The sequence below is a fragment of the Heptranchias perlo genome, chromosome 27, assembly GCF_035084215.1.
Source record: "Heptranchias perlo isolate sHepPer1 chromosome 27, sHepPer1.hap1, whole genome shotgun sequence".
Lineage (NCBI taxonomy): Eukaryota > Metazoa > Chordata > Chondrichthyes > Hexanchiformes > Hexanchidae > Heptranchias > Heptranchias perlo.
Genome location: NC_090351.1, coordinates 31,736,016 through 31,761,975, shown reverse-complemented (window position 1 = coordinate 31,761,975; position 25,960 = coordinate 31,736,016). Strand labels below are relative to the sequence as shown.

Below are 25,960 nucleotides of genomic sequence, written 5' to 3'. Positions count from 1 at the left end.
GCGCGGTGTCCGTTCATCCGTTGTCGCAGCGTCTGCATGGTCTCGCCAATGTACCATGCTCTGGGGCATCCTTTCCTGCAACGTATGAGGTAGACAACGTTGGCTGAGTCACAGGAGTATGAACCATGCACCTGGTGGGTGGTGTCATCTCGTGTGATGGTGGTATCTGTGTCGATGATCTGGCATGTCTTGCAGAGGTTACCGTGGCAGGGTTGTGTGGCGTCGTGGACGCTGTTCTCTTGAAAGCTAGGTAGTTTGCTGCGAACGATGGTCTGTTTGAGGTTGGGTGGCTGTTTAAAGGCGAGTAGTGGAGGTGTGGGGATGGCCATAGCGAGGTGTTTGTCCTCATTGATGACATGTTGAAGGCTGCGGAGAACATGGCGTAGTTTCTCCGCTCCGGAGCGGAGAAACTACGCCATGTTCTCCGCAGCCTTCAACATGTCATCAATGAGGACAAACACCTCGCTATGGCCATCCCCACACCTCCACTACTCGCCTTTAAACAGCCACCCAACCTCAAACAGACCATCGTTCGCAGCAAACTACCTAGCTTTCAAGAGAACAGCGTCCACGACGCCACACAACCCTGCCACGGTAACCTCTGCAAGACATGCCAGATCATCGACACAGATACCACCATCACACGAGATGACACCACCCACCAGGTGCATGGTTCATACTCCTGTGACTCAGCCAACGTTGTCTACCTCATACGTTGCAGGAAAGGATGCCCCAGAGCATGGTACATTGGCGAGACCATGCAGACGCTGCGACAACGGATGAACGGACACCGCGCAACAATCGCCAAACAGGAGGGTTCCCTCCCAGTCGGGGAACACTTCAGCAGTCATGGACATTCATCCACCGACCTTCGGGTAAGCGTACTCCAAGGCGGCCTTCGAGACACACGACAACGCAAAATCGTCGAGCAGAAATTGATAGCCAAGTTCCGCACCCATGAGGACGGCCTCAACCGGGATCTTGGGTTCATGTCACGCTACACGTTACCCCACCAGCGAACAAATGTTATCTGTTTTTAATATAATGGGTCATTTGCTGGCTCTCTCTGCCTTCCGGATGTTTCTGCCTCTCTCTGTGTTTTTTTTTTCTCTGTTTTTTTTTTCCCTGTTTGTTTTTTTATTGAATGTGTATTCGGAGGTTCTGCAGGTAACACCTCTCTGTCTGAACACGGTGATTGCCTTGGCAACGGGCAGTTGCAGAGGCAGTCTGTAAACACCATTTATTATTGTTCAATATGTATAAATGCGTAGGCTTCAAGGAGATCTTGAAACATTTGCCTGAGGAAGGAGAAAATCTCCGAAAGCTTGTGAATTTAAAATAAAATTGCTGGACTATAACTTGGTGTTGTAAAATTGTTTACAATTGTCAACCCCAGTCCATCACCGGCATCTCCACATCACCTCTGCTTAAATGAGCTTGTGATCTGCTTCCGTCTTCAGAAAGAACTTGCACTTTTATAATGGTACATTTTACGGCCTGAGGACGTTCCAAAGTGCTACGCAGTCAATAAATTACTCGAAGTACAGTCATTGTTATGTAGGCGAAGGTGGAAGCCAATTTGCACACAATAACCCACAAACAGCAATGAGATAAATAAGCAGTTAATTTGTTTTGGCGGTGATATTGGTTGAGGGATAAATGATGACCAGGAGAACTCCCATATTCTTCAAGTAGTCCCTTGGGATCTTTTAAATCCTGAACAGGTGGATAGGATGTCAGTTTAACATCTCATCCAAAAAAAGGTTAACACCCCTGACAATGCAGCACTCCCTCAGTACTGCACTAGAATGTCAGTCTAAATAATGCGCTGAAGCCCCGAGAGTAGGACTTAAACCCAGAACCTTGTGACTCAGAATGCTAACACTGAACCAAGCTGACACCATTTTAGCAGTTCGTCAGCCATGCAACAGGCACCACGACAGTGCTGTGGCAACACTCCAAGGGATTTGAAGTCTGGAGCACAGTTATGATAGTTAGCTGCTAACCTGGCCTCTCCCTTTTAAGACCACTGCTCAAATACTTTCTAAGGACAAGTGGTCTAAATAGGCAAATGTAGCTGCATGTTATCTCCTGAGATCAACCACAAAGTATCTAAACCACTTATCAATTTCTGGCTCTGTAACTTTTTCCTCATCAAGTATTTATCCAATTTCCTTTTGAAAGTTACTATTGAATCTGCTTCCACCATCCTTTCAGGCAGTGCATTCCAGATTATAATTTGCTGCATGAAAAAAAAATTCTCCTACTCTTCCCCCTGGTTCTTTTGCCACAAAGGCACCACGGTGAAGTCCAATTCTGTCATTGTCAAATGTCACAAGTCATAACTGGACTTTCCCACAGGATAGCAATAAGGAGCAAGCACCTTGGACAATTTTCTCTTTCCTGGCCCAAGATATTTTTGTACCGTCACTGTCACTCAACTGAGATCAGTAATTTCAACACAATTTGGCAATTGATTTTCCCAAGTCTGCTACTCAACCAACATTTACCAATTGAGCCACTGGGAGAGCTGCAAATTTTTGAATGAGTGTGGTCATAAACCCTACTCAACAATAAAGCTGCTTTTTGTAGTGACTGCAGTACTACTGTAATAGCTGTAAAAGACTTAGACATTCCCTCTTTTAAAAAGAGCCACAAAATAAACTTGACCGTGCAACAAGAAAATAAATGTGTACATTGCAAACCTCGTCTGAAAAATATGATCTACTTTGATGTACATCACTCTTAAAAATAAGCACATCCATTATGTTCAGCCATACTCTTAACATCTCCCTATGTTGACAGATCAGTTTGTCCAAGGGCAAAAATACAGGAAATAATGTGACAATTGGCAATTTTTTAAAAAGTGAAAGTAATCAGGCTTTAAAATATACCAATATGTAGTAAATGACACCAAAAGTAGAATCCACTGACTTTGTCACTCATTACATTTGTGAACTGATGCTGAATCAGTAATACTTTGCATATTAAGTTAAGCTAATTTGCTCCACTCATCAGCCTCTGACTTTTGAGAACTGAACTAGGTGAGTCTGAAGGATCTGGCATAAGATTAAACACTTTTACAGCAGGTAAATCCATAGGCTGTCTTGTCATCTGCAGAAGGCATGTGGTGCAGAAAGACAACAGAGGCAGAGACTTAATCTGATGGTAGCACGAGGTGGTGCTAATCCTGGTTTCTGTTGCTGTTAGCCAGAATGTCTAAAGCCAGTTCCCTGTGACAATGTAGCAAGCACTGCACACAGACCTTACAGTGTCCTGCTTTTCTCCATATCCTAACACGTGGTACTCATTTTACCCACTTCAGAAAGACAGACATTTTACGAGTAACACTTATATGTTGTATATTGGACAATGCACAGTTGGAAGGCAGTAACTGAATTAGAGGAGTTTGTCAACATCATAAAAAGCACAAACAGATTACCATTCTTTTTATTCATTAATTATCTAGCACAGGCATGGACTGAATGGCCTCCTTCTGTGCTGTATGATTCAATACCAGGTAGTGCTTATAAATTGGTTACTTGTGCTGACTCTTTCTTGAGGGAGGCAATACTGTCTTCAACCACTGGGGAGTGGACTTCACTGTGGGAGATAGGGCAAAAGAGCCATGACATTGGACCTGACCATCATACAAGATCACCTGACTACCACTACTGTAGTATAGGACTCTATGAAAGAACACCAAAAAGTATAAGCAACCATGTTGCATCTAAGTATCACACACATCTTTTACTGCTTAAGAAAAAGCAAAGTGAATGAGCCAACTTTTAATAGCCCAGGTTCTAAGAGGATGTTTGGAAACCCGTTCTTGAAATGTGTCAATTGAGGAGAAATAAAGAATCCCGAGATAGGAAGGTTTCAGGTTCCAAACTTACTCATGTGCTGAGTCAGCTAATCTCTGTCAGGGCTGCGGGTGGACCACCATAACTGTCCTTAATGAAGTGGGTGGGGGGAAATGAAGGAAAAAGAGAAAGAGAAATTATCCCACTCTTGATGGTTATTCAGCAATCCCGGCTGGAAAGTACACACGTGTAGACATCTGATGAGGGCAGGCCTATTTCTGTAACCTCCTCCAGCCCTACAATCCTCTGATAACTCTGCGTTCCAACAACTCTGGCCTCTTGTGCATCTCCCACTTCCTTCACCTCACCATTGGTGGCCGTAGGCTCTGGAATTCCCTCCCTAAACCTCTGCGCCTTTCTCCCCTCCTTTAGGATGCTCCTTCAAACATGCCCCTATGAGCAAGCTTTTGGCCACCTGTTCTATTGTCTCCTTTGTTGGCTTAGCGTCAATTTTTGTCTCATTACCTTCCTGTGAAGTGCCGTGGGATGGTTTACCATATTAAAAGGTGCTATATAAATGCAAGTTGTTGTTGATTCAGCTCAGGTGTGATGCCAAATAAGCATGCCAACATTCCATCTAGGCTCCCACTTGAAGAATGCCACTGGGTGAGTTACCAGAGGGTTGGCAATGCCCATTCCTTATCCCAAAAAGGGAGTCAGTATCAGGAGAGGAAAGAAAAAGTTATTTGGAGTGGGGGGGGAAATAGTAAAACATCACAGACCAGTTAAAGTTTCAGTTATGCACCCTTCATCAGAACTGTTCTCTCCACAGATGGTAAACCACCTGCTGAATGTTTCCAGCATTTTATTTTGTATCAAATTTCCAGCATATATGCAGTTTTTTTGCTTTTTGTTTATCGCAGCCTGTCTATTCGTTCAGTCAAATCAATCTCACGACTATTGTTCATCAGGCCACGTGCGAGTATCACTTAATAAATCCAGCAATTCTGCTACAGCAATCTTTAGCACAAAATCAGTGAGAAATCTTTGGGTTAGGCACACTGTAAATATACTTTGAGTGTGTTTCAGAGCACTAACACCTCTCAAGATGGAGATGATGTCAGTAAGACACTCAAGCTTTGCTCTTGTGGTTTACGACATTATCTCAACCTCGGTCACGATATTCTGCTTAGTAGTGGAGTGGTGTGTCCCAAAAGCACATAAAAACCATTAACTTTCCAAAAGCACATAAAAACCATGAACTGTTGTACAGAAATACAACATGCTGCATAATGTAGTCTGGCTAGCTTTAAACAAGGTAATAGGGAGAGCTGTAATAAAAACAGGAAATGCTGGAGAAGCTCAGCAAGTCAGGCAGCATCTGTGGAGAAACAGTTAACATTTCAGGTCGAAGACCTTTCGTCAGGACTGGAAGATGTTAAAAGAGTTAAAGTTTTTGAGCAAGTTCAGACACAGGGAAGGGGGGGGGGGGGAGGGGAGGAAAGAACAAAAGGGAAGGTCTCTGATAGGGTGGAGGGCACGAGTGATTAAATGACAAAAGGGATGATGGTGCAAGGCAAGGAAGGTGGTAATGGGACAGGTTAAGAAACAAAAGATTGATCAGGAGTAGCTGTAAATGGCAACGGCAGGACCATTACCAGCACCAGCTGACCGAACAAAAGGGAGCAGTGATGATCTGAAGTTATTGAAATCAATGTTGAGTCTGGAAGGTTGTAAAGTGCCTAAACGAAAGATGAGGTGCTGTTCCTCGAGCTTACGTTGAGCTTCATTGGAACAGTGTAAGAGGCCGAGGACAGAGAGGTCAGAGTAGGAGTGGGAAGGGGAATTAAAATGGCAAGCGACTGGCAGGTCAGGGTCACGCTTGCAGACAGAGCGGAGATGTTCAGCAAGGAAGAGCTGTAATGAGTTTTGGAATTAAGGCACGTATAAAGTCAGCGTGAAGCAGATTTCCTCACTTCACAATTTATTTTTTAAAGTTAGGGAAGATAATGTTGTTCACCTGAAAGAGAAAAAGTTCACTCAACAAGCAAAAAGCTAACCCATGAAATTCTTTTAATAATTTAACAAACATTTACATTGAACAGATTTAACAGTAGATACAAATGTAGAGGTTTTCAAGTATATAACTGAACCAAAACGCAGAACCAGCCTCCGCACCAGCATTCCTCTTGTACCTCACACAAGTGACCATTCATGTGTAAATTTCCAGAGCAAGCCTCAGCAGGCTATTTAGTCACGTGGAACATTGCAGTCAGATCTTGCCCTCACCAGAAGACCACACACAAGTATCTCCAGCAGGCGTCAATCGACTGTGATCAGAAATGGGAATATTAGTTGCCTTTTTTTAAAAAAAAAACTCCCTCCCCAGCTTGACGGCACCCAGGTTAAGTGTGCCAGTGCTGTTGATCCAGCTAAGATTTTAGCACAGACTAAGATTTGAATCTCTAGCCTTGCTGGGCTGTAAGGCTCATTAAGTGCATTTACCAAAGGACTTACTAAGGCCAAGTCCACCTGTCAATCCTACTCAAGAGCAAAGCCATTTATTTTCACTGAGCTTGAGCTGTGTAGTTGTACAGGAAGACATTGAGGGTTATTTTGTTGTTGGGAGCAAGAGGCTTTTTCCACTATTTGCACCCTCCTCTGCTGCTTAAGGATTCCATACTACCCACCATCCACAACCAGGCAGAAAGTCTGAATTTGCCAATCACTCATGTCACTTTTAAATTAGCCATTGGAAGTGCACGAGAACAGACAGGTCTGTACTCCCTCAGATCTTCCCTGCCTCCTTGTGAGCAAATGGCTTCCACTCACCATTCCTTTACAGTGGTAGCTGAAATTTTGAACAGCACTGGGTGCAAACTTGTGTCAGTGGACTTGGTCACATCATGCTGTACTTGCTTTTAATTGAATGATGCTGTCCCAAAATCTCTCCCCTCCCCCACCTCTCTTCCCCCTCCTCACACACGTGTCTTCCTCACACACTCAATCTTTTCTAAGCTCTTCTGCCCATCCACATCCTTATACAAGGGAGTCAGCATGAGGAGAGGAAAGAAAGTTGGGAGGGAGATTTTTTAAAATAGGAAAACGTCAGACTAGTTCAGGACAGTACACTCAGATGTTGAGGAGTTATCTACCAGTAGAGATAGAAAACAATGAACCATCTTTTTACTCCACATTCCACTCTTTTTAAAAAAAAAAGTATCCTGTAAGATTTTTGTAGCGCCTTGAGTGATTCCAAACACATTATTGTGATTCAATCTAATATGAAGGAGGTTTAGATTTTTCAAAGATAAAATAAAACAAAAGTACAAAGTCCATATGCGGCTTTACGCAGATTTTCTACCTCAAAGCAGACTATCTAATTCCTGACACAGGGGCCTGTTGCTGTTTCCGAATCTTATTGAACAGCTCCATATACTGAATAGCCGTGTCTGTCGGTGTATAAATCCCGTCATGTTTCGTCGAGAACACTGAGGGGATCCCAGGTGTATGGCTTCCCATGAAGCTTTGCATGAATTCCATCATCAGATTCCAACAGTCATTGGATACAATGCAAGGACAGTATTCCACCTAGAAATATGAAAAACACATACAATGTTTATTTCTCTCAACATAGACCCTGTTTAACTGCAAATAGAACTATAATGTGGGTTCTTGATCAGGTCGTCACTAGGAAGTGGAGACCAAAACACACCCTCACAGGGAAGGAAGGGAAAAATCAGATCAATGACATCAGCCTAGCTCGCCTGTCAAACTAGTGGATCAGGAACAATTGCTCTTTTTTGTAGACCACCCAGTTCCATTGTGGTTTTCTTGATAATGTTATAATTACCAAAAAGGATCAATGCATTTTTCACATCTCCTCCCCCCTGGGATTTCATGCCATTATGTGGCATCTGCATGTGCATCACATAGCTGTTTCCCACCGCATCTGCGATGCTAAACCCACTTAAAAATCAGGAAAATCAAAACAAACTCCACAAATCAAATGTGTAGTATAGACCTGAGAATTACCACTCAAAAAAGACGACTTCGAAAATTAAGAGCAAGCTCGATAAAACCTGAAAACGACATCGGCATACTGCAGTTGCCGCGGGACACAGGCAGTTACTTTCCCTGTTTGCTGCAAGGAGTAATTAATCTTTTCGCATCAATAGGCGGCATCGACATAGGTCGCACCTTCAGTCACGTGCGTCACGTACAGATAACTGAATAAAGTTCTATGGGAAGGAGGCACCGAGGATGCACTCGGAGTGAAAGTCAACTTCTTTTAGCGAGTATATACTTTGTGAAGACAGTTATAAGTAATTGTTATTTACTTAAAGTATTTTATTCATTCCTTTCAAATATTCTTTGCTCAGAAAATATTTTTATTTTTGACAGAAAAAAAGCACTAAATCATTTGTTCCTGAATTCCCCTGTTGTTTTTTCTGCTTTAAGCCCTGAATTCAGGAGAAAACAACTTGTACTTATATAGTTTGTTTTTTTAAAAAAAAGGTCCCAAGATACTTCACAAAGTGCAGGGTTAGGAAGACAAGTGAGAAAATCTAGGGGAGGTGGCCAAAGAGGCACATTTTAAAATGGAGGTTTTTTGAAGAAGGTGAGGAAGACAAAAAGGGTTCGAGGAAGGGAACTCCAGAGAGCAGGGACAAGATGACTGCAGACTCTGTCATCAATGGAGAGAGAGTGGAAGGGCAGGGAACGCAAAATGGATGAAAAATCAGATTTATTTATGCACAAAAAAAAATTAGAGGCTGACTTTATAGAAAACCTACTTGTGATACAGCCATCATAGCGCTCTCACATTATAATTGTTAACTGACTGCTTTATTTTAAATAAAGCAAGAGTCTCCAACCTGTATCCTTTCCTTTTTATATCAACACAACCACCTTTGATAAAGTACAATGCATTGATCTATCACAACATTTAATTCGGCCCTTTCACAGCTTACAAACCAAAAATCACTGCCCAAATTAAGTAAATTAATACAGTTACAATCATAACTAGAACAAAGTGAAGTACAGCCATTAAAATGAAGTGTGCAGTACATCAATGCTCACTTGTAGTGAAAAACAGCAAAATACTGCAGATGCTGGAAACCTGAAACAAAAAATTGCTATAAACACTCAGGTCAGGCAGCATCCGTGAAGAAAGGACGGTAGGGTTAACAAAATGCCTAAACTGCTGAGTGTTTCCAGCGCTTCCCATTTGTAGTGATATATGGAACAAGCTCGAGGAAGAAATCAAGGGGAATATCTGCTAGCACACACAGCTTTACTACTTTGCGGAATTATTTCCATATGATTTTCTTTTAACAGACTTCATAAAGTCTCTTGGATTCTCAATGGATAAAAGTCTACAGTTTCATTATACTGAGACAGGGGGGAAAAAAAATTCCACAGGGCTCTTCACTGTTGTATGCTGAATAAGCCAATCTCAATTGGGCTAGTGGCAGAGGATAATTAGCCTCAGAGTTTTGGGCATAGAAGGAGCAAAAGAAGAAAAAAAACACACCAAGCTTCTTATTTCCGATTACGATCTAGGAAAGTCACTGACGTTGGGCGTGGACAGGACCGTAGTCAGCTGTGATGCCACCCAGAAGCAAGTTTCATTGTCCAGACTCTCAGATTAAGGATGGCTACTTGGACAAGATACTGGTGGGGTTGGCAATGTCCATGCAATCATACCCAGTGAAAACAACCAGAGAGGACAGAAGGCCTGGGGTGATCAGGAAATTCCAACGTCAGAACTTGGAACTTTTGGCTTGGAGACCAAGGTTCAAAATTAAATTCTTATTGATCATTCACCGTCCAGATTTTCCCTACAGAAAAGGATTTACCGGTCTAGGTAGGGGAGAATTGCACGTCTTCTAGCATTTGTTTTGCCGTTCATAGCGTTGATTGTATCAACCCACTTGACATGGAAAGATAGAATGGATTTGAGGAGAGATGGAGCATTTTTTTCCTTTATTACTTCAGAAGTATAATTTTTAAAAAAATGTTATACTATAGAACCCTGTAGAAACAGTGCCACAAAAACATAAAGGGGGTAAAGATCAAGGATCCATGGCTAATCAAGGCTAAATAATGAACGTACCTCAACAGATATGCCACGTACACTGGGTCCCATGGTGACTGTCCCAACCTTTATTAGGAAGTCACCATACTGGTAGCGAGGTCCTCGGCTTTCTATCTTGTTACTTTTTGCATTCTGGAAAAACCCCTTCAGTTTGACCATGAGTGTGTCAAAGTTCGTGTCTGCCACCAAGCAGGGGCCATTTTCAAAAAGTGCAAAACAGCTGAGAGGATATTCCGTGTTGTGCATAACGTACATGAACTTTGCAGGCTGCCCTAATGAAAAATAGGACAGATATCATTAGAACTAATGAGCACAAGGCTCATGAAGAGATTTGAGCCCTCTTTATACTTTCAGCCCCACATTGGTCACACACAGTTCAGGCTGGGTGTTACAGCTATCCGAACAAAGATACACTAAATTACTCCCCCCAACACACACGCACGGAATTTGGATTTCTAATTTCACTCAGCAGGAGATTTACATCAGTTATTAATTGACCAACTTCACCCCTTTCCTCTTCTGAAGGCATTCATTCATGCTGGCTTAAAATTCCACGGGCACTGGATCACCTGCTGGTACTTCAATCCAGTAGCCAATCTTCACACGTGCATCTCGACAGCAAGAGCTATTCAATTATGGAAGACATCACACCCAACCACGACACTGTCCTTACTCTACACACACACTTTCCAACAGGAGTCACTGGATAACAAACAGAAGTCAGAACTCTGGCTTATTTCCCCCTCTCTAGCCCAGGAACATTGAAGTCAAATGCAGATGCACCCCCCCACCTTTATGAGGTCTCTGGCTGAGATTCACTTTTAAAAAAAAGTGTAAGAGAATACAGTTCAGCTGTACTGTAGGAAGACTTACTGAAAATATTTGAGTTGTTTTAAGGTCTAATGTACATCAAATTTATTGAAATTCTGTGACTAAATCACCCGAGGTATTTGGCCTTGTGAAAGTCTTACATTCTAAGACCTAAAGACTGCATGTTCACAGATCAATGGCACTAGGATTCAAAGACCAAGTTCTACTGCATTCCTGAACAGGTAAGCTCAAGGCATCAGAAACATGAACAGCTAAATGTTTCAATCAGCTCTCAGACCCTCATGCCAGCGTCAAACCTCTGTACTTATTACAACCACATTAGGGACACCTTTCTCGCCTCCAAAATTCATTATGGACAGCATAATCTTGATTTAACATTACAGAGATAACCCCATGTACATCATTTTTTTTCCCCATCGTTAATGCCCGCAAGCATTATACATAAAAATGATATGTGCTGTTATAAGCAGCTGTGCAGAGGTACTCCAGGAAGGCAGAAATGCACAGAATTGAACTGAGGCAATCTTTCCTTCTGAGGGAGAACTACCCGACTTCTGTTCAGCTCCTCCCAGAGTAACACAGCTGAGGTTGGTGGGGGTTGATATCTTAACACACTGTTCTGACCATACAAAGTTTGAATTTGAGAATGAGCACTGAATGCTCATGGCAGCTTTCTAAATAATCAGATCTTCCGATCACCAACAAAAAAGCAAAAGAAAACTATAAGATTATTTTTGCCCCCCCACCTCCCAAAGCTCTAACTCATGCTGGATACTCCAGTATCTCACCCAAACAAACTGTTAATCTTCATGTCGGAGCATAGATAGCGAGTACAGCAATTTATTCACTAGGGTAGGACAAGCATTATGTGGTCTTCATCGAGAAAGAAAGAACAACTTGCATTTATATAGTGCCTTTCACGACCTCAGGACGTCCCTAAGCGCTTTACAGCCAATGAAGTACTTTTGAAGTGTAGGCACCATTGTAATGTAGGAAATGCAGCAGCCAATTTGTGCACAGCAAGATCCCACAAACAACAATGAGATAACCAGATAATCTGTTTTAGTGATGTTGGTTGAGGGATCAATATTCACCAGGGAGAACTCCCCTCACTCTTCTTCAAATAGTGTCACGGGATCTTTTACATCCGTCTGAGGGGGCAGACAGGGCCTCAGTATAAAGTCTCATCCCACAAACGACACCTCTGACAATGCAGCACTCCCTCGCCGAGGTGTCTGCCTGGATTATGTGCTCAAGTCTCTGGAGTGGGACTTGAACCTACAACATACTGACTCAGAGGTGAGAATGCTACCCACTGAGCCAAGGCTGACACATATATCTGACGTACACATGCACACACTTTCCAGCAGGGCAGTGATCAGGGATGGGGATTGAGGTTGACTTCTTTCCCCCCTCTCCCTCCCCAAGCCAGGGGTTTTGGAGCGCCTATTGCCAGATTAATGGAGATCAGCTACCTCAGCACAGGCCAAAGGATTGAGATATTGTTTAATTGAGTTTTTGTACAGGCAGAACTTTTAAAGTTCCTGGGTCTGTATTATGGTGTAAAAGAAATTGCAGTTTAACTGTTGGGTTTTATAGGAAGACAGTAAAATTCTTTGTTTACCACAATGGAAATTTGAATCAATGAATGTTGTAAGGTTTACAGCTGGAGATTTATCTAATCCGCAACTATTTTTTTTCCCCTTCGCACTGTTATCAGTTTCTGGTTGCGCAAGATTTTATTTATTCATTGAAGAGTGGCCATACAGCCACTGGGGAAGACAAGCTTTCGCAGCTGTAAAACGATCGGAGTTCAAGATGAAACCGAAAGCAAAAACACTGCAGATGCTGGAAATCTGAAATAAAAACAGAAAATGCTGGAAATACTCAGCAAGTCAGGCAGCATCTGTGGAGAAAGAAAGAGTTCCTCTAGACCCATCTTTTTTTTCTTTACTAGTCCAAGATGTGCTCCAACGGTCTAAAGATAGCTCATCCAATTCTCCCCCCATCCCCCCTCCCTCACAACAGGTAACTGCCTGCCCTCCATTTGGTACTTGCTATCAGTAATAAGGTTAAGATTGAAAATTCAGCAGCTCGATGGGGAAAGGAACAAAACCTGCATCCCACCACAACAACTTGCATTTATATAGCGCCTATAACATAGTAAAACAACCCAAGGCATTTCACAGGAGCGATTATCAAACAAAATTTGACATGGAGCTACACAAGGAGATATTCAGACAAGTGACCAAAAGCTTGGTCAAAGAGGTAGGTTTTAAGGAGCGTCTTAAAGAAGGGGAGAGAGGCGGAGAGGTTTAGGGAGGGAATTCAGGGCCTAGGCAGATGAAGGCACAGCTGCCAATGGTGGAGCAATTAAAAATCGGGGATGCACAATAGGCCAGAATTCCAAGTGTTCTAACTCTTCTTTACAGTCTACTTTTCGACAATGGGAGAGCATTGATTGCTTAGAAAATTGCAATGAACAATTAGATTTGCTATCACCAATAAAAAAGAACTATTTTTGATTACGGCAATACTTGAACTTCAATTTGCTAAAATGAAATAAGGGTAATTCCAGCCCGATTACCTATTTTTGACAGTGAGATTCTGCAGTCTGGTTCCTCATCTTCTGCCTACATTACTGCCTCAGAGGCTCCCAAGCCAAAAAAAAGTCAGGGAAGCCAAAACATATCTTTGGTAGGCAATAGGCTATGATCTTCAACGTGCAATAAGTGTTAAAACTGAACACAAGCTCCCCTCGATGGCAGTGAAAGTGCTACAACTGACTTCAGCGCTTATGAGCTGAGGGTGGGGCAGGAGGGGAAATCGGCTCTGGTTACAGCTCCTCTTCACATCTAGTTTGCACTGGACCAGGACTGCAAGTAGAAAATAATTATTTTGCTTTCTCCCTCATTTTCTCCCTCCCCTACTCTCCTGAAAGCACAAATCCTTTAGAGTAGAGATCCACATGCACCAATTTCACTCTGATCCCTGAACAAGTAGCTATTACTCATATGCAAGCCTCGACAATGAATGTTGACTAAAAAAGCATCACAGCCAAACCAGATTCTGTCTTTACCCAACATCCACACAAGTGCCCTTCCAGAAGGAGTCGTGGGATAGCAATATGGAGTGGGGCACTTTGTTGTTTTTCTCCTCCCTGACTCCAGGGCACTAAGGCTAAGTGTAATGACCCCAACCATTGCCCCAGCACAGATCAACTAACTTGGCAGAGACCAGAGGTCAAACCTGGGACCTTGCTGGTTTGTATGTTTCAGCTACTCGCACCTTGAACCACTGGGAGAACCTTGTAAAATGATTCTTAGGAATCGTTCCACACTTATAAAAATACAATAATTACACACTCAAAGAACTATTATCTATTGTGTATATCAAGCCTCAAAGAGAGTAGCAAAGGAAACACAGAAGTGGACATATTTATTTTTTTATATTTTAAGTTTGTGAAAATGGACAGATGCACACATCACCACTTATGGATCTTGAGTGTTTGTGATTGTTACCTGGAATAGTCACAGTAGGTCCTGCATGATAGGTTTCACAGTCCACACAAAACGTTCCCTGCTTAACAGCACCCAATATTTCCAGTTTCTTTGTGAGCATCTCCACCGCTTGCTGGACGCTCTTCCCCTCAACTGCTGGAATCTGGGAAACACTGAGAAAGAAAGAATCAGCAAATTAGCAAAACTCAGCACAGATTCAAGCACGGCTTTTGGGAGGGAGCAGTGAATTTCCTTTCTACTTTCTCCCCTCCTCCTGAAGATTCTGATTCGCGTTGGGGTACAGATGCATAGTGCTCTAGTACCCGGCCCAAAGGGTCAATTTTGTGTGTGTTAGCAGGCTATTCAACCACAGAGTGCATCACAATCTTGCCTGATCACCTCAAATCAAGGATCACATTTTTCTGATCAGCTCAAATAAGGAACCTAACTGTTCCAATTCCGATATGTAGAACCAGAAAGATCCCACAGAAAAACAATCTGTTCAAACGCTGCAATTTGAAAAAATTAAGCAATGTGATTAATTCTAAGTGGTGCCACTATCCATATGGACCCAACATAGCCATGCAAATAATATCTACCTACAGGTCTACAGCTACCCAATGCAGACACCAGAACCAACTGAAAATAGAAATTCCACTTCCAGAACACAAGCCTCACCTTGATTAGCATAAAGTTCACACATTTAAAAACCTGCAGTTAACCAACATTCATATACAAGCACTTACCAAATTCTTCCTTCACTGCCAAAAGTATTAACTAAAGTTAGAAATTTAATTTAAGACGGACTGAATTATGGGAGACACAATCCACTGCACTCCAAAGTATTTGGATAGAGGGTCCTTAAAATTTCCCACTCTTCCGATTTACCAATCTGAGTTGCAGCGTGTTGGGGAGACATCCACTGGAAGTCAACAACTTTTCCACCAGGGATGAAGGGAGACAAAATATGTAGGTCTTCACTGGAATAATTTGGATAGCCAGGGGTGGTGAAGGATAGAATACCAGAGCCTAGTCTTCAGTTGCTTCCAAGCCTTTATTCTCAGATCCCCACTACATACCCTGCACCCCCTAGATAAGCTCCCTCCTATAAATGGATACGAGAGTCCCCAATTGATACCCACCTCCCACAATTAACATTAATTGATATAAATCACATGGATACAATTAACATTCATCTCCAGACCATTCCCGCGTAATTCCCAGCAACAGGCCCATCCTAGCTCACCGATCCAGGTAGAGCCTACAGTCCCTGATCACAGCATCCAGTTCCTCCTTAAAATGTTTCCAGGGCTTCTACCTGAACTACCCTACCCAGAAGTCCACCCCAAATGTTGATCACACTTTGTGTGAAGAATGTTAGGAAAGAAGTTACACAGACCTTGTGACAATTTTTGAAACATTAGTCGATTTTATAATTTAACCAGAGTCGCTTTCCTTTGCCTGAACTTAAGTGACAGACACACACACACGTGCTTTTTTAAAAATTTGCCCTTGGTATGTGGGTAATGCTGGCTGGGGCCACGTTTATTCCCCATCCCTAGTAGTCCAAAGATGGTGATGCTTTTTTGCTTCATACTAGTTTCTAGGCCACTTCAAACAGCATTAAGAGTCAAGCACATCACGTGGGACTGGAGCCACACACAGGGTGAGCAGGTTTCTTTCCCTGAAGGATGTCGGGTTTTTTTTTCAGCTTTATGGTCGTTTTCTTTTTCCCTGGTGCTGGCCCACAAATTCAATTTCACAATTTGTCATGGTGGGATTTGAACATACGACCTCTGGGTTGCTGGCCCAGTACCATAACAACCATCATACCCTGTTATAACAATTATTGTACCTCTGCACTGATTAGGAATCTTGTACGGTCAACAGAACAGCGAATGACAAGCTCGCAAGTTGCTGCCACTGTCCCCTGTAGCTGGCCTCTAGACAGACGGCACCACCTCCACATACACACCAACCGTCAGCATCTCAACCTATACGTCAGCTCATTCATAGAATTTACAGCACAGAAACAGGCCATTCGGCCCAACAGGTCCATGCCGGTGTTTATACTTCACACGAGCCTCCTCCCACCCCTCATCATCTAACCCCATCCACATAATCTTCTATTCCTTTCTTCTTCATGTGTTTATCTAGCTTTCCCTTAAATTCAGAGCAAAGAAACTGCCGTATCTGCATCTAGGGTTGGATTTCAAATCGGGTTTAGGTTCCCCAACACTAGAAAGTTAGCAAACTCACTTTGGAATGATTTCTGTCCATTTTAAACAGCACAATCATATAGACAAGCAAAAAAAAAGCAATAATACTAGTTGATCTCCCGTGACAGTGCACACAGGGAGTCAAGAGTCAAGTCCAAATATCGTCTTCAGGTGATGCGGATTTACAGGCAGCTTGATGACTGGACCAGGACCTGCAGGCAGAATTCAGTCCCCATTTAAAGGTCATACAGTGCGCCCTTATTTTTAAATATTACTCTGATTTGATGTTCTTTATACAGTTCTGTACCAAAACTCATCCAATTTGGAAAGCAGAGACGTAGCATTTGTTGGAGAGTGGCGTTTGTTGGAACAGAGGCTGAGGAACTGGGAGATGCAAGACGGAAGCACCACAGCATTCCACTGGCGAGAGGATATAGTTACAGTGTTGACATATGAATTTATAGTGAGAAAAAGTTAACCCAATAATGTGATAAAGTAAGATTTTGATGACAGGAAGCGAAAGCAGACATGATATGTATTATAATAAATAGAATTATATAAATACTGTGTCCACATCAGATCATATTTAACCACACACTGGCTTGTTGCCAGCTACAAACCACTCACTGCATTACAATTTATGGCAACAACTTGGATTTATATAGCATATTTAATGTCAAAAAACTGTAGCAAAGCACTTCACAGAAGCATAATCAGCCAAAAAAATATTGGAAGGAGGGACCAAAAGCTTGGTCCAAGAGGTAGGTTTTAAAAGAGGGTCTTAAAGGAGGAGACAGCAGTGGAGGTTTAGCAAGGGAATTCCTTGGGGACTTCGACCTAGCTGAAGCTAGCGTGAGCAATCAAGACGACATGCTTACAACATCATGATGAGTCCTTTGCACACGAGTTACAATTGGTACCAGTCTCATGGTCACTGCATGTAAGGGGTTGTGCTACACAATCGATTGGATAGATTGAAGAGTATTAACCAGACGTCTCGGTGTTTCCTAATCCTCGAACCTGTATTGGGGTACAGAATAAATGACTATTCTATAAAAACCCATGAACCAGGTGTTTGGAATGAAAGTTATGGGGAGGCTCAAAGAAATGAACACATTTTAATTGTAGAAGAGATGACAGGGGAGGGGAATAACATGATTCAGGTTTTTAAAAAAAAAATGATGAGGTGCAGAGTTGGGATGGACACAAGACAATAGTACACAAAGAACCAGAGGACAGGAGTAATAAGTTAAAAGAGATAGAGAACAGGAATGAAAGAACAAATTTGTATTTCTAAAGCGCCTTTCATGACTTCGAGACATCCCAAAGCCAATGAAGTACTATTAAAATGTAGTCACTGTTGTAATGTAGTGTTGGAAATGCAGCAGCCAATTCGCACACAGCAAGGTCCTGGAAACAGCAATGAAATAAATGACCAGATAATTTTTTTTTTAAAAAAAGGGATGTTCGATGAGGGATAAATATTGGCCAAGGCACGGGGAGAACACCCCTGCTCTTCTTCAAATAGTGACGTGGGATCTTTTATGCCCACCTGAGGGAGCAGATGGGGGGGGGGGGGCCTCAGTTTAACGTCTCACCCGAAAGACAGCACCTCTGACAGTGCAGCACTCCCTCAGTACTGCGCTGAAGTATCTGCCCAGGTTACATGCTCAAGTCCTTGGAGCGGGACTTGAACCCAAAACCTTCTGGACTCAAAGGCGAAAGTGCTCCACTGAGCCACGGCTAACAGGACAGATGATTGGATAAGCAGAAGTATTTAAATTTTCAAAAATATTTTTGTATACTTGACATTTGAGTAGCTATATTACACGAATATGGTTCATTTGAGAACAGTAAGCTAAAATGTTTTTTTTTTAAAAAGCCAGGCCGGGAAGTTTGGAATTTCCTAGAGCAGACGAAAGTTCAAGGGTTAAATTTATAGTTTATATCCTAATTAAAGAGTCACCCACTGAGACAGACGCAGGTTTATATTCACACTCTAAAGCCAGTCAGGCAATGAATTCCAGTAGTTTGTATTAAACAGAAGGCACTGGTTCTCAACAAAGGTTAAATTTATTTAATAAAAATAAGTCAGTACTCTCTGCGATTCTGTTTTACGTAATGAGATTTACTTCCTCAATAAAACAGCAGTCTTAAAGAAGCCAAGGAGTGACAGACAGATGTTAATGTAAACCTATAAATGCAACATAAGATGTAGCACAACAGAAACCGTGAAACGGGTACAAGATGAAGGGACCCTATTTTGAATTCCATTTGCAGTAGTAAAAAAAAAAATTTGGATTGCATGATTGACCCCTGAAAGTACAGTGAAACCTGTAAATTACAGACACCTTAGGGACTGGCATCATCAGCTGTCTTTTTTTGCAGGTGTCCTTATTTTCAAAACGGTCATTACATGTACTATAAAAATTCAGTAGAAAAATCAGCAGTTTTCACTAGGATTTGCGGTCTTTGGTACCAATCAGATCAGTGGGAAGACAGGAATGCGGACTGTCTGATTCAATCAGATCAATTAAAGAGCAGGAACGGGATCTGACAGAACCAATCCCGTTGGTTTGAGGGTGAAACTGGAACCTGTCTGAATCAGATATTATTTTCTCCTACTTCAAGCACTTGGGATCAAAAATTTTGCAAGATGAATGGATGGTTTTGAAGAGTCATTGGTGTATTTATTCCCAAAGAACTTACAGGCAATAATCACCTACTAAAATTCAGGTTTAAAAAAAAATGTCTTTTCCCTTAAAAGTAATTTTCTGCAACACACAAGGCTGTTATCTTACGTGAAGGTATCATTTCCTCCAAGTCTCGCTACAGCTGCTCTCTTTTTAAGAAGCGCGATGTTCCTTGGCAGGGATGCTTCAGCTGGCTTTATTTGAATATTCCAGTCACCGCACTTGCAGAATAATCAGAAATAAACAAAGGAGTGGGGTTGGAGTGAACAGTTTCACGATCTAAAAGCAGCCACACGGAGATTGCCATATTTAGGATTAAACTAGCATACGACTAGTCTGATGCATGATGTAGACTAGTGGCAAGTTTTAGCAGCCACTTCTGTTATGTAATTTTGAAAGCTTTTAAGTTTTTGAAAGTTATTTTTAGTTTGGTTACACTGTCAGAACAAGAGATCAGTTTGTTGCTGTGCAGTAACCAGGACGAAGAGAGCCCTGAACCATCGATGTCATAGAACCTTGGTTAGACCACACGAAGAACTGTGTTCTGATTCTGGTCTCCATATTATAAAAAGGATATAGAGGTACTGGAGAAGGTGCAAAAAAAAAGATTCACAAGGATGATACCAGAACTGAGGCTATACTTATCAGGAAAGGCTGAACAGGCTTTGTTATTTATATTAATGATTTGGATGAGAATTTAGGAGGCATGGTTAGTAAGTTTGCAGATGACACCAAGATTGGTGGCATTGTGGACAGTGAAGAAGGTTATCTAGGATTGCAACGGGATCTTGATCAATTGGGCCAGTGGGCCGATGAATGGCAGATGGAGTTTAATTTAGATAAATGTGAGGTGATGCATTTTGGTAGATCGAATCGGGCCAGGACCTACTCCGTTAATGGTAGGGCGTTGGGGAGAGTTATAGAACAAAGAGATCTAGGAGTACAGGTTCATAGCTCCTTGAAAGTGGAGTCACAGGTGGATAGGGTGGTGAAGAAGGCATTCGGCATGCTTGGTTTCATTGGTCAGAACATTGAATACAGGAGTTGGGATGTCTTGTTGAAGTTGTACAGGACATTAGTAAGGCCACACTTGGAATACTGTGTACAGTTCTGGTCACCCTATTATAGAAAGGATATTATTAAACTAGAAAGAGTGCAGAAAAGATTTACTAGGATGCTACCGGGACTTGATGGTTTGACTTATAGGGAGAGGTTCGATAGACTGGGACTTTTTTCCCTGGAGAGTAGGAGGTTAAGGGGTGATCTTATAGAAGTCTATAAAATAATGAGGGGCATAGATAAGGTAGATAGTCAAAATCTTTTCCCAAAGGTAGGGGAGTCTATAACGAGGGGGCATAGATTTAAGGTGAGAGGGGAGAGATACAAAAGGGTCCAGAGGGGCAATTTTTTCACTCAAAGGGTGGTGAGTGTCTGGAACGAGCTGCCAGAGGCAGTAGTTGAGGCGGGTACAATTTTGTCTTTTAAAAAGCATTTGGACAGTTACATGGGTAAGATGGGTATAGAGGGATATGGGCCAAGTGCAGGCAATTGGGACTAGCTTAGTGGTATAAACTGGGCGACATGGACATGTTGGGCCGAAGGGCCTGTTTCCATGTTGTAAACTTCTATGATTCTAGGCTGGGGCTCTTTCCTCTAGAAAAGAGAAGGCTGAGGGGTGACCAGATAGAGGTCTTTAAGATAACGAAAGGGTTTGATAGGGTAGACGTAGAAAAAAATCTTTCCATTTGTGGGGAGTCCAAAACTAGAGGTCATAAATATAAGATAGTCACTATTAAATCCAATAGGGAATTCAGGAGAAACTTCTTTATCCAAAGAGCGGTTAGAATGTGGAACTCGCTACGACAAGCAGCAGTTGAGGCGAATAGCATAGATGCATTTAAGGGAAGCTAGATAAACACATGATGGAGAAGGGAATAAAAGGATATGCTGATAGGTTGGATGAAGAGGGGAGGAAGGAAGCTCAAGTGGAGCATAAACGCCGTCACAGACCAGTTGGGCCGAATGGACTGTTTCAATGCTGTAAAATCTATGTAACAGTGACATCCACTAGAGAAAAAAAAACAATAATACAGTGCAAATCCGAGACAGAAAGCAGTCAGATCCAAAATCCAGGTCCCGTTCCTATTCCTGCAAATCATACCTTTCTGCATCGTCCGACACCTGCTCCTACCCCCACCCCAGACCATAGCCCCACCACGAAACATCAAGCAATAGTTTCCCAGATTGTCACTGATCTCATCTTCTCTGGAGATCTTCCCCCCATGGCCTCCAAACTCATAGTCCCCCAACCCCACAGAGCTTGCTTCTACCTCCTTCCCAAGATCCACAAACAGGACTGCCCCGAGAGACCCATTGTTTCAGCCTGTTCTTGCCCTACAGAACTTATTTCTTCCTATCACGGCTCTTTTTTTCTCCCCTTGTTCAGTCTCTTCCAACTTACAGCCGCGATTCTTCCGACACCCTCCGCCACTTCAACAGTTTCCAGTTCCCCGGCCCTAACCGTCTCCTTTTCACCACGGATGTCCAGTCCCTCTGCACCTCCATCCCCCACCAGGGCCCTCCGCTTCTTCCTTGAACAGAGACCCAGCCAGTCCCCATCCACCAGCACCCTCCTCCGCCTGGCTGAACTTGTTCTTACGTTGAACAACAACTCCTTTGACTTCACTCACTTCCTCCAAATAAAAAGGTGTCGCTATGGGAACCTGTATAGGTCCTAGCTATGCTTGCCTTTTTGTGGGATATGTGGAACATTCTTTGTTCCAGTCCCACTCAGGTCCTCTCCCTCAACTCTTTTTCTGGTACAATGATGACTGTATCTGTGCTGTTTTCTGCTGTCACCCCAAACTGGAAGATTTCATCAACTTTGCTTCCAATTTCCACCCTTCCCTCACCTTCACATGGTCCATCTCCGACTCTTCCCTTCCTCGACTTCTCTATCTCCATTTCTGGGGATAGGCTATCAACCAATATCTATTATAAGCCCACCGACTCCCACAGCTACCTCGATTACACTTCCTCCCACCCCGCTTCCTGTAAGGACTCTATTCCATTCTCCCACTTTCTCCATTTCCGTCGCATCTGTTCTGACGATACCACCTTCCACACCAGTGCTTCCGATCTGTCTTCCTTTCCTCAACTGATTATTCCCCTCCACTATAGTTGACAGGGCCCCCGACCATGTCTATCCCATTTCCTGTACTTCTCCCCTCACCCTCCCTCCCAGAACCTCAATAGGGTCCCCCTTTGTCCTCACCTTCCACATTCAACGTATCATCTTCCACCAGCTCCAGCGCGATGCCACCATTAAACACATCTCCCCTCTCCCCCTCCAGCATTCCTAAGCGAACGCTCCCTCTGTGACACCCTGGTCCACTCTTCCATCACCCCCAACACCCACTCCCCTTCTCATGCAAGCACAGGAGATACAACACCTGCCCTTTCACCTGCTCCCTTCCCACTGTCCAGGGACCTAAACACTCCTTCCAGGTGAAACTGCGATTTACTTGTACTTCTTTCAATTTAGTATACTGTTTTGGCTTCTCACGATGCGGTCGCCTCTACATTGGGGAGGCCAAACGCAGATTGGGTGATCGCTTTGCTGAACACCTCCGCCCTGTCCACAACAGTGACCCTGATCTGCCGGTCTCTTACCATTTTAATTCTCCATCCCTCTCTGACCTCTGCCTCTTACACTGTTCCAGTGAAGCTCAACGGAAGCTCGAGGAACAGCACCTCCTCTTTTGATTAGACACTTCACAGCCTTCTGGACTCAACTGATATCAATAACTTCAGATCATAACACTGCTCCCATTTTCTTTAGGACAGCTGATGCTGGTAATGGTTCTGCTGTTGCCATTTACAGCTCCTCTAGACCCATCTTTTGTTTCTTTACTTGTCCTATTATCACCCTCCTTGCTTTGCACCATCCCTTTTGTCATTTAATCACTCCTGCCCTCCACACTATCAGAGATTTCCCTTTTGTTCTTTTCTCCCCTTCCCCCTTTGCCTTGCTCTGTACTTGCTTAAAAGCTGTTAAATCTTCAACTTCTTCCAGTTCTGATGAAAGGTCATCGGCCTGAAACGTTAGCACCGTTTCTTTCTCCACAAATGCTGCCCGACTTGCTGAGCACTTCCAGCATTTTCTGTTCTTATTTCTATACTACCATATAAAAAAATGCAACTGTATTGATTTTTATTCCCAGCACAAGAAAATAAACCATCAAAAGAGCCATCTAAGCCAGAAATCACCGTTCCCGTGAAGCACCGTGGGACATTTTACTACACTGAAGGCACTTTATAAATGTAAATTGTTGTTGTTTGGATTATATTCCTGTCTGCTATTTTAATGAAAGTGTTAACTTGTTTATTCCAAACGAGTTAATACCTCTTTTAAAATAGCAGATGGACAAAGCCATTATCAACACCCATAATAAATTCTAGCCTCAAGGTTTAAGGTTTTAAAATATTAAACGTTTGAATTACACAGCAGTTTGGACAGCAACCAGAGGAAGAGGTGAAAGCATTCATCAGTACTTGATTGTAAAGTTTTTTTTAAAAAAAAGATTGACACCCAAAGCAGCTTTAGAAAAAATGTAAGTTAATTTAAAACAATTAAAGAACAGCAAAACCTCAATCCTCAACCTGCCTTATCCATGACAAGAGCTTTATCTTGTGAATGCAAGAAAAGAAAGACTTGCATTTTTATAGCGTTTTTCACAATCTCAGGACGCCTCAAAGCGCTTTACAGCCAATGAAGTATTTTTGAAGTGTAGTCACTGTTGTAATGTAGGAAACGTGGCAGCCAATTTGCACAAAGCAAGCTCCCACAAACAGCAATGTGATAATGACCAGATAATCTGTTTTCAGTGATATTGGAATGTAGAATGCTGTGGTGGTTGGGATCATTGTAGGCATGTGTTCGTTTGTGAACTGAAACCTTTTACATGATGGATCTGGAGTTAGAATTCTCAACAAATGGAACTTGACCCTGCAATACATTTCATTTTGTTTTTAAAATAACCAACCCTTTCAGGATCATTTTTTAGCTTGAAAGGCAGAATTACAGTATGCTCCAAAATGCTGAAAGGTGCACAGAATTCAAAGTTTTCTGGAGTGTATGCCCCTAAAGCCAGCATGGAAATAAAGGTCATTCCATCAGCACTCATCACATTTTAGTAATTTTTTCTGCTAACTGCACTTTTTTTGTACTTCAGAGGTCACAAAATTCAAACGTTGGGTATACTGACAGCTTAAGTTATGATAAACATGTGTCCCACTGCACTCTCAGTGCAACTCCTTGTCTCCAAGACCTTTATTCAGGGCTGGCCAGCTTTTGCTGGTTTTCTACATAGGCATGTATGCCTCTGGCAATCCCTTAGAGCTGACACCCAACTCAGAGCAGAAAGAGTAGAGCAGGATTTGGATATATATCCCTCCTGGCTCTGTGGGCCTAAATGTTAACAGGCACATCGGCCCCAATAACACCTGCCCCCGAACAGCACTAAAATATTAAAGCTTCCACATGCATTTTTAAAAAAAAAATCACCATAAACCTGAAATTGCAAATAGAAATTAAACATTTCAGAAATGCTAAAGCGCCCTAGTATTTCCTTGCTGGCATACGAGATCATTTTTTTTTTGTTTATAAAGCGCAAATTTATTATTTTAAAATGGTTTTGGAGCCCTAGGTTACTGACTGCACTTAATTCAGGTCCGGATATGGAGAGGGGAGTTGCTGCCAAGGCTCCATCGCTGGAGTGGCGTTTGACCCTTCCTTCCATGTCTGAAAAAGAGTTAAGGAGGCACCTCTCACCTGGTAACCCCCATCCTCTCAGCTCCGGCTCTTCGACCAACTCTGAAATTCGTCAACACCCTTTTTATCGGCGCTAAACTCGCTGCCGAGCCGCCTCCAGCTGCAAATAAAAAAAGAAGAGAAAAAAATAAAACGCTTCGTTTTCCTTTCAGCGCCAACACTCCGACATCCTCGCCACCCCCGCCCGCCCGCCCAAAAAAGGCTGTCTCCACAAAGAAGGTCACAAATCCTCAAAGAGGAATTTCTGTGTTGCTCACATTGACTGCTCTCGACAACGGCTCCCCTGCTGGACTGGAGGACAAGTCGCTCCTTGTCTCAATTGGACTCCAGAGTCGAGACTTTTTAAAACAAGTAACCAGCATTAAAATTTATGGTCACACAACCGAAGCAGGTTGCAAACCTATTTTCAAGGCAAATTTGATCACATTTTTAAAAACCAAAATGAGTGAGGTTTGTAAGCAAGGAGTCTATTTTTTAAAAAAAACTAAGCACAAATTTAGAACGTTGTCAGTACCTTTTTCATGTACAGAAAATACAGCAAATTTAACTCAAGACACCCCATGTAGTGCCTTTGTGCATATAATGTAAACCAATGTTTGTGAGCAAGTAATCCAGGAAAATAGGTTAGATATTATATGTAAAAATAGAATTCTATTGTTCAATGGCCACCTTTAAAACTAGTGAAAATCAGCAGATCCTTTAAATTATTATACAGGTATATTTAAAAATCTTGAAACGCAGATCCTTCACAATTAAAAGTGTCAAAAGTATTTTTTAACAAAAAGAGAAAAAGCAGTTATTTTATACTGGTTTCTTCTGACCTAAAGATTGACAAATAGCTGAAATTTTCCCTTATAAACAATAATTAAGTTCTAATTGATTTTAGAATTTACAGCAATTAGACTTTGTGGCATTAAAAGGAAGGCCGATTTAAACCTAGCTCTACATTAGTAACAGAATATGTTGCATTACATGGCATAA

At 42.4% G+C, this 25,960-nt stretch overlaps 1 protein-coding gene across 4 annotated transcripts; it reads right to left on the bottom strand.

The window, feature by feature from the left end:
- Positions 1-5,859: 5,859 nt before the first annotated feature.
- On the bottom strand, positions 5,860-25,164 carry med20 (mediator complex subunit 20). Of its 4 annotated transcripts, XM_068007572.1 has the most exons (6): positions 24,980-25,164; positions 19,255-19,367; positions 17,332-17,473; positions 14,256-14,407; positions 9,922-10,175; positions 5,860-7,394 (listed from the first exon to the last, which is right to left on the bottom strand). In XM_068007572.1, the coding sequence occupies exons 3-6, from the start codon at positions 17,337-17,339 to the stop codon at positions 7,179-7,181; spliced, it is 630 nt and encodes a 209-aa protein (XP_067863673.1). In that variant the 5' UTR covers positions 17,340-17,473; positions 19,255-19,367; positions 24,980-25,164; the 3' UTR covers positions 5,860-7,178. The 4 variants fall into 4 exon arrangements, with proteins under 4 accessions (XP_067863673.1, XP_067863675.1, XP_067863674.1 ...); XM_068007574.1 differs by lacking the exon at positions 17,332-17,473; XM_068007573.1 differs by lacking the exon at positions 19,255-19,367.
- Positions 25,165-25,960: the final 796 nt, after the last annotated feature.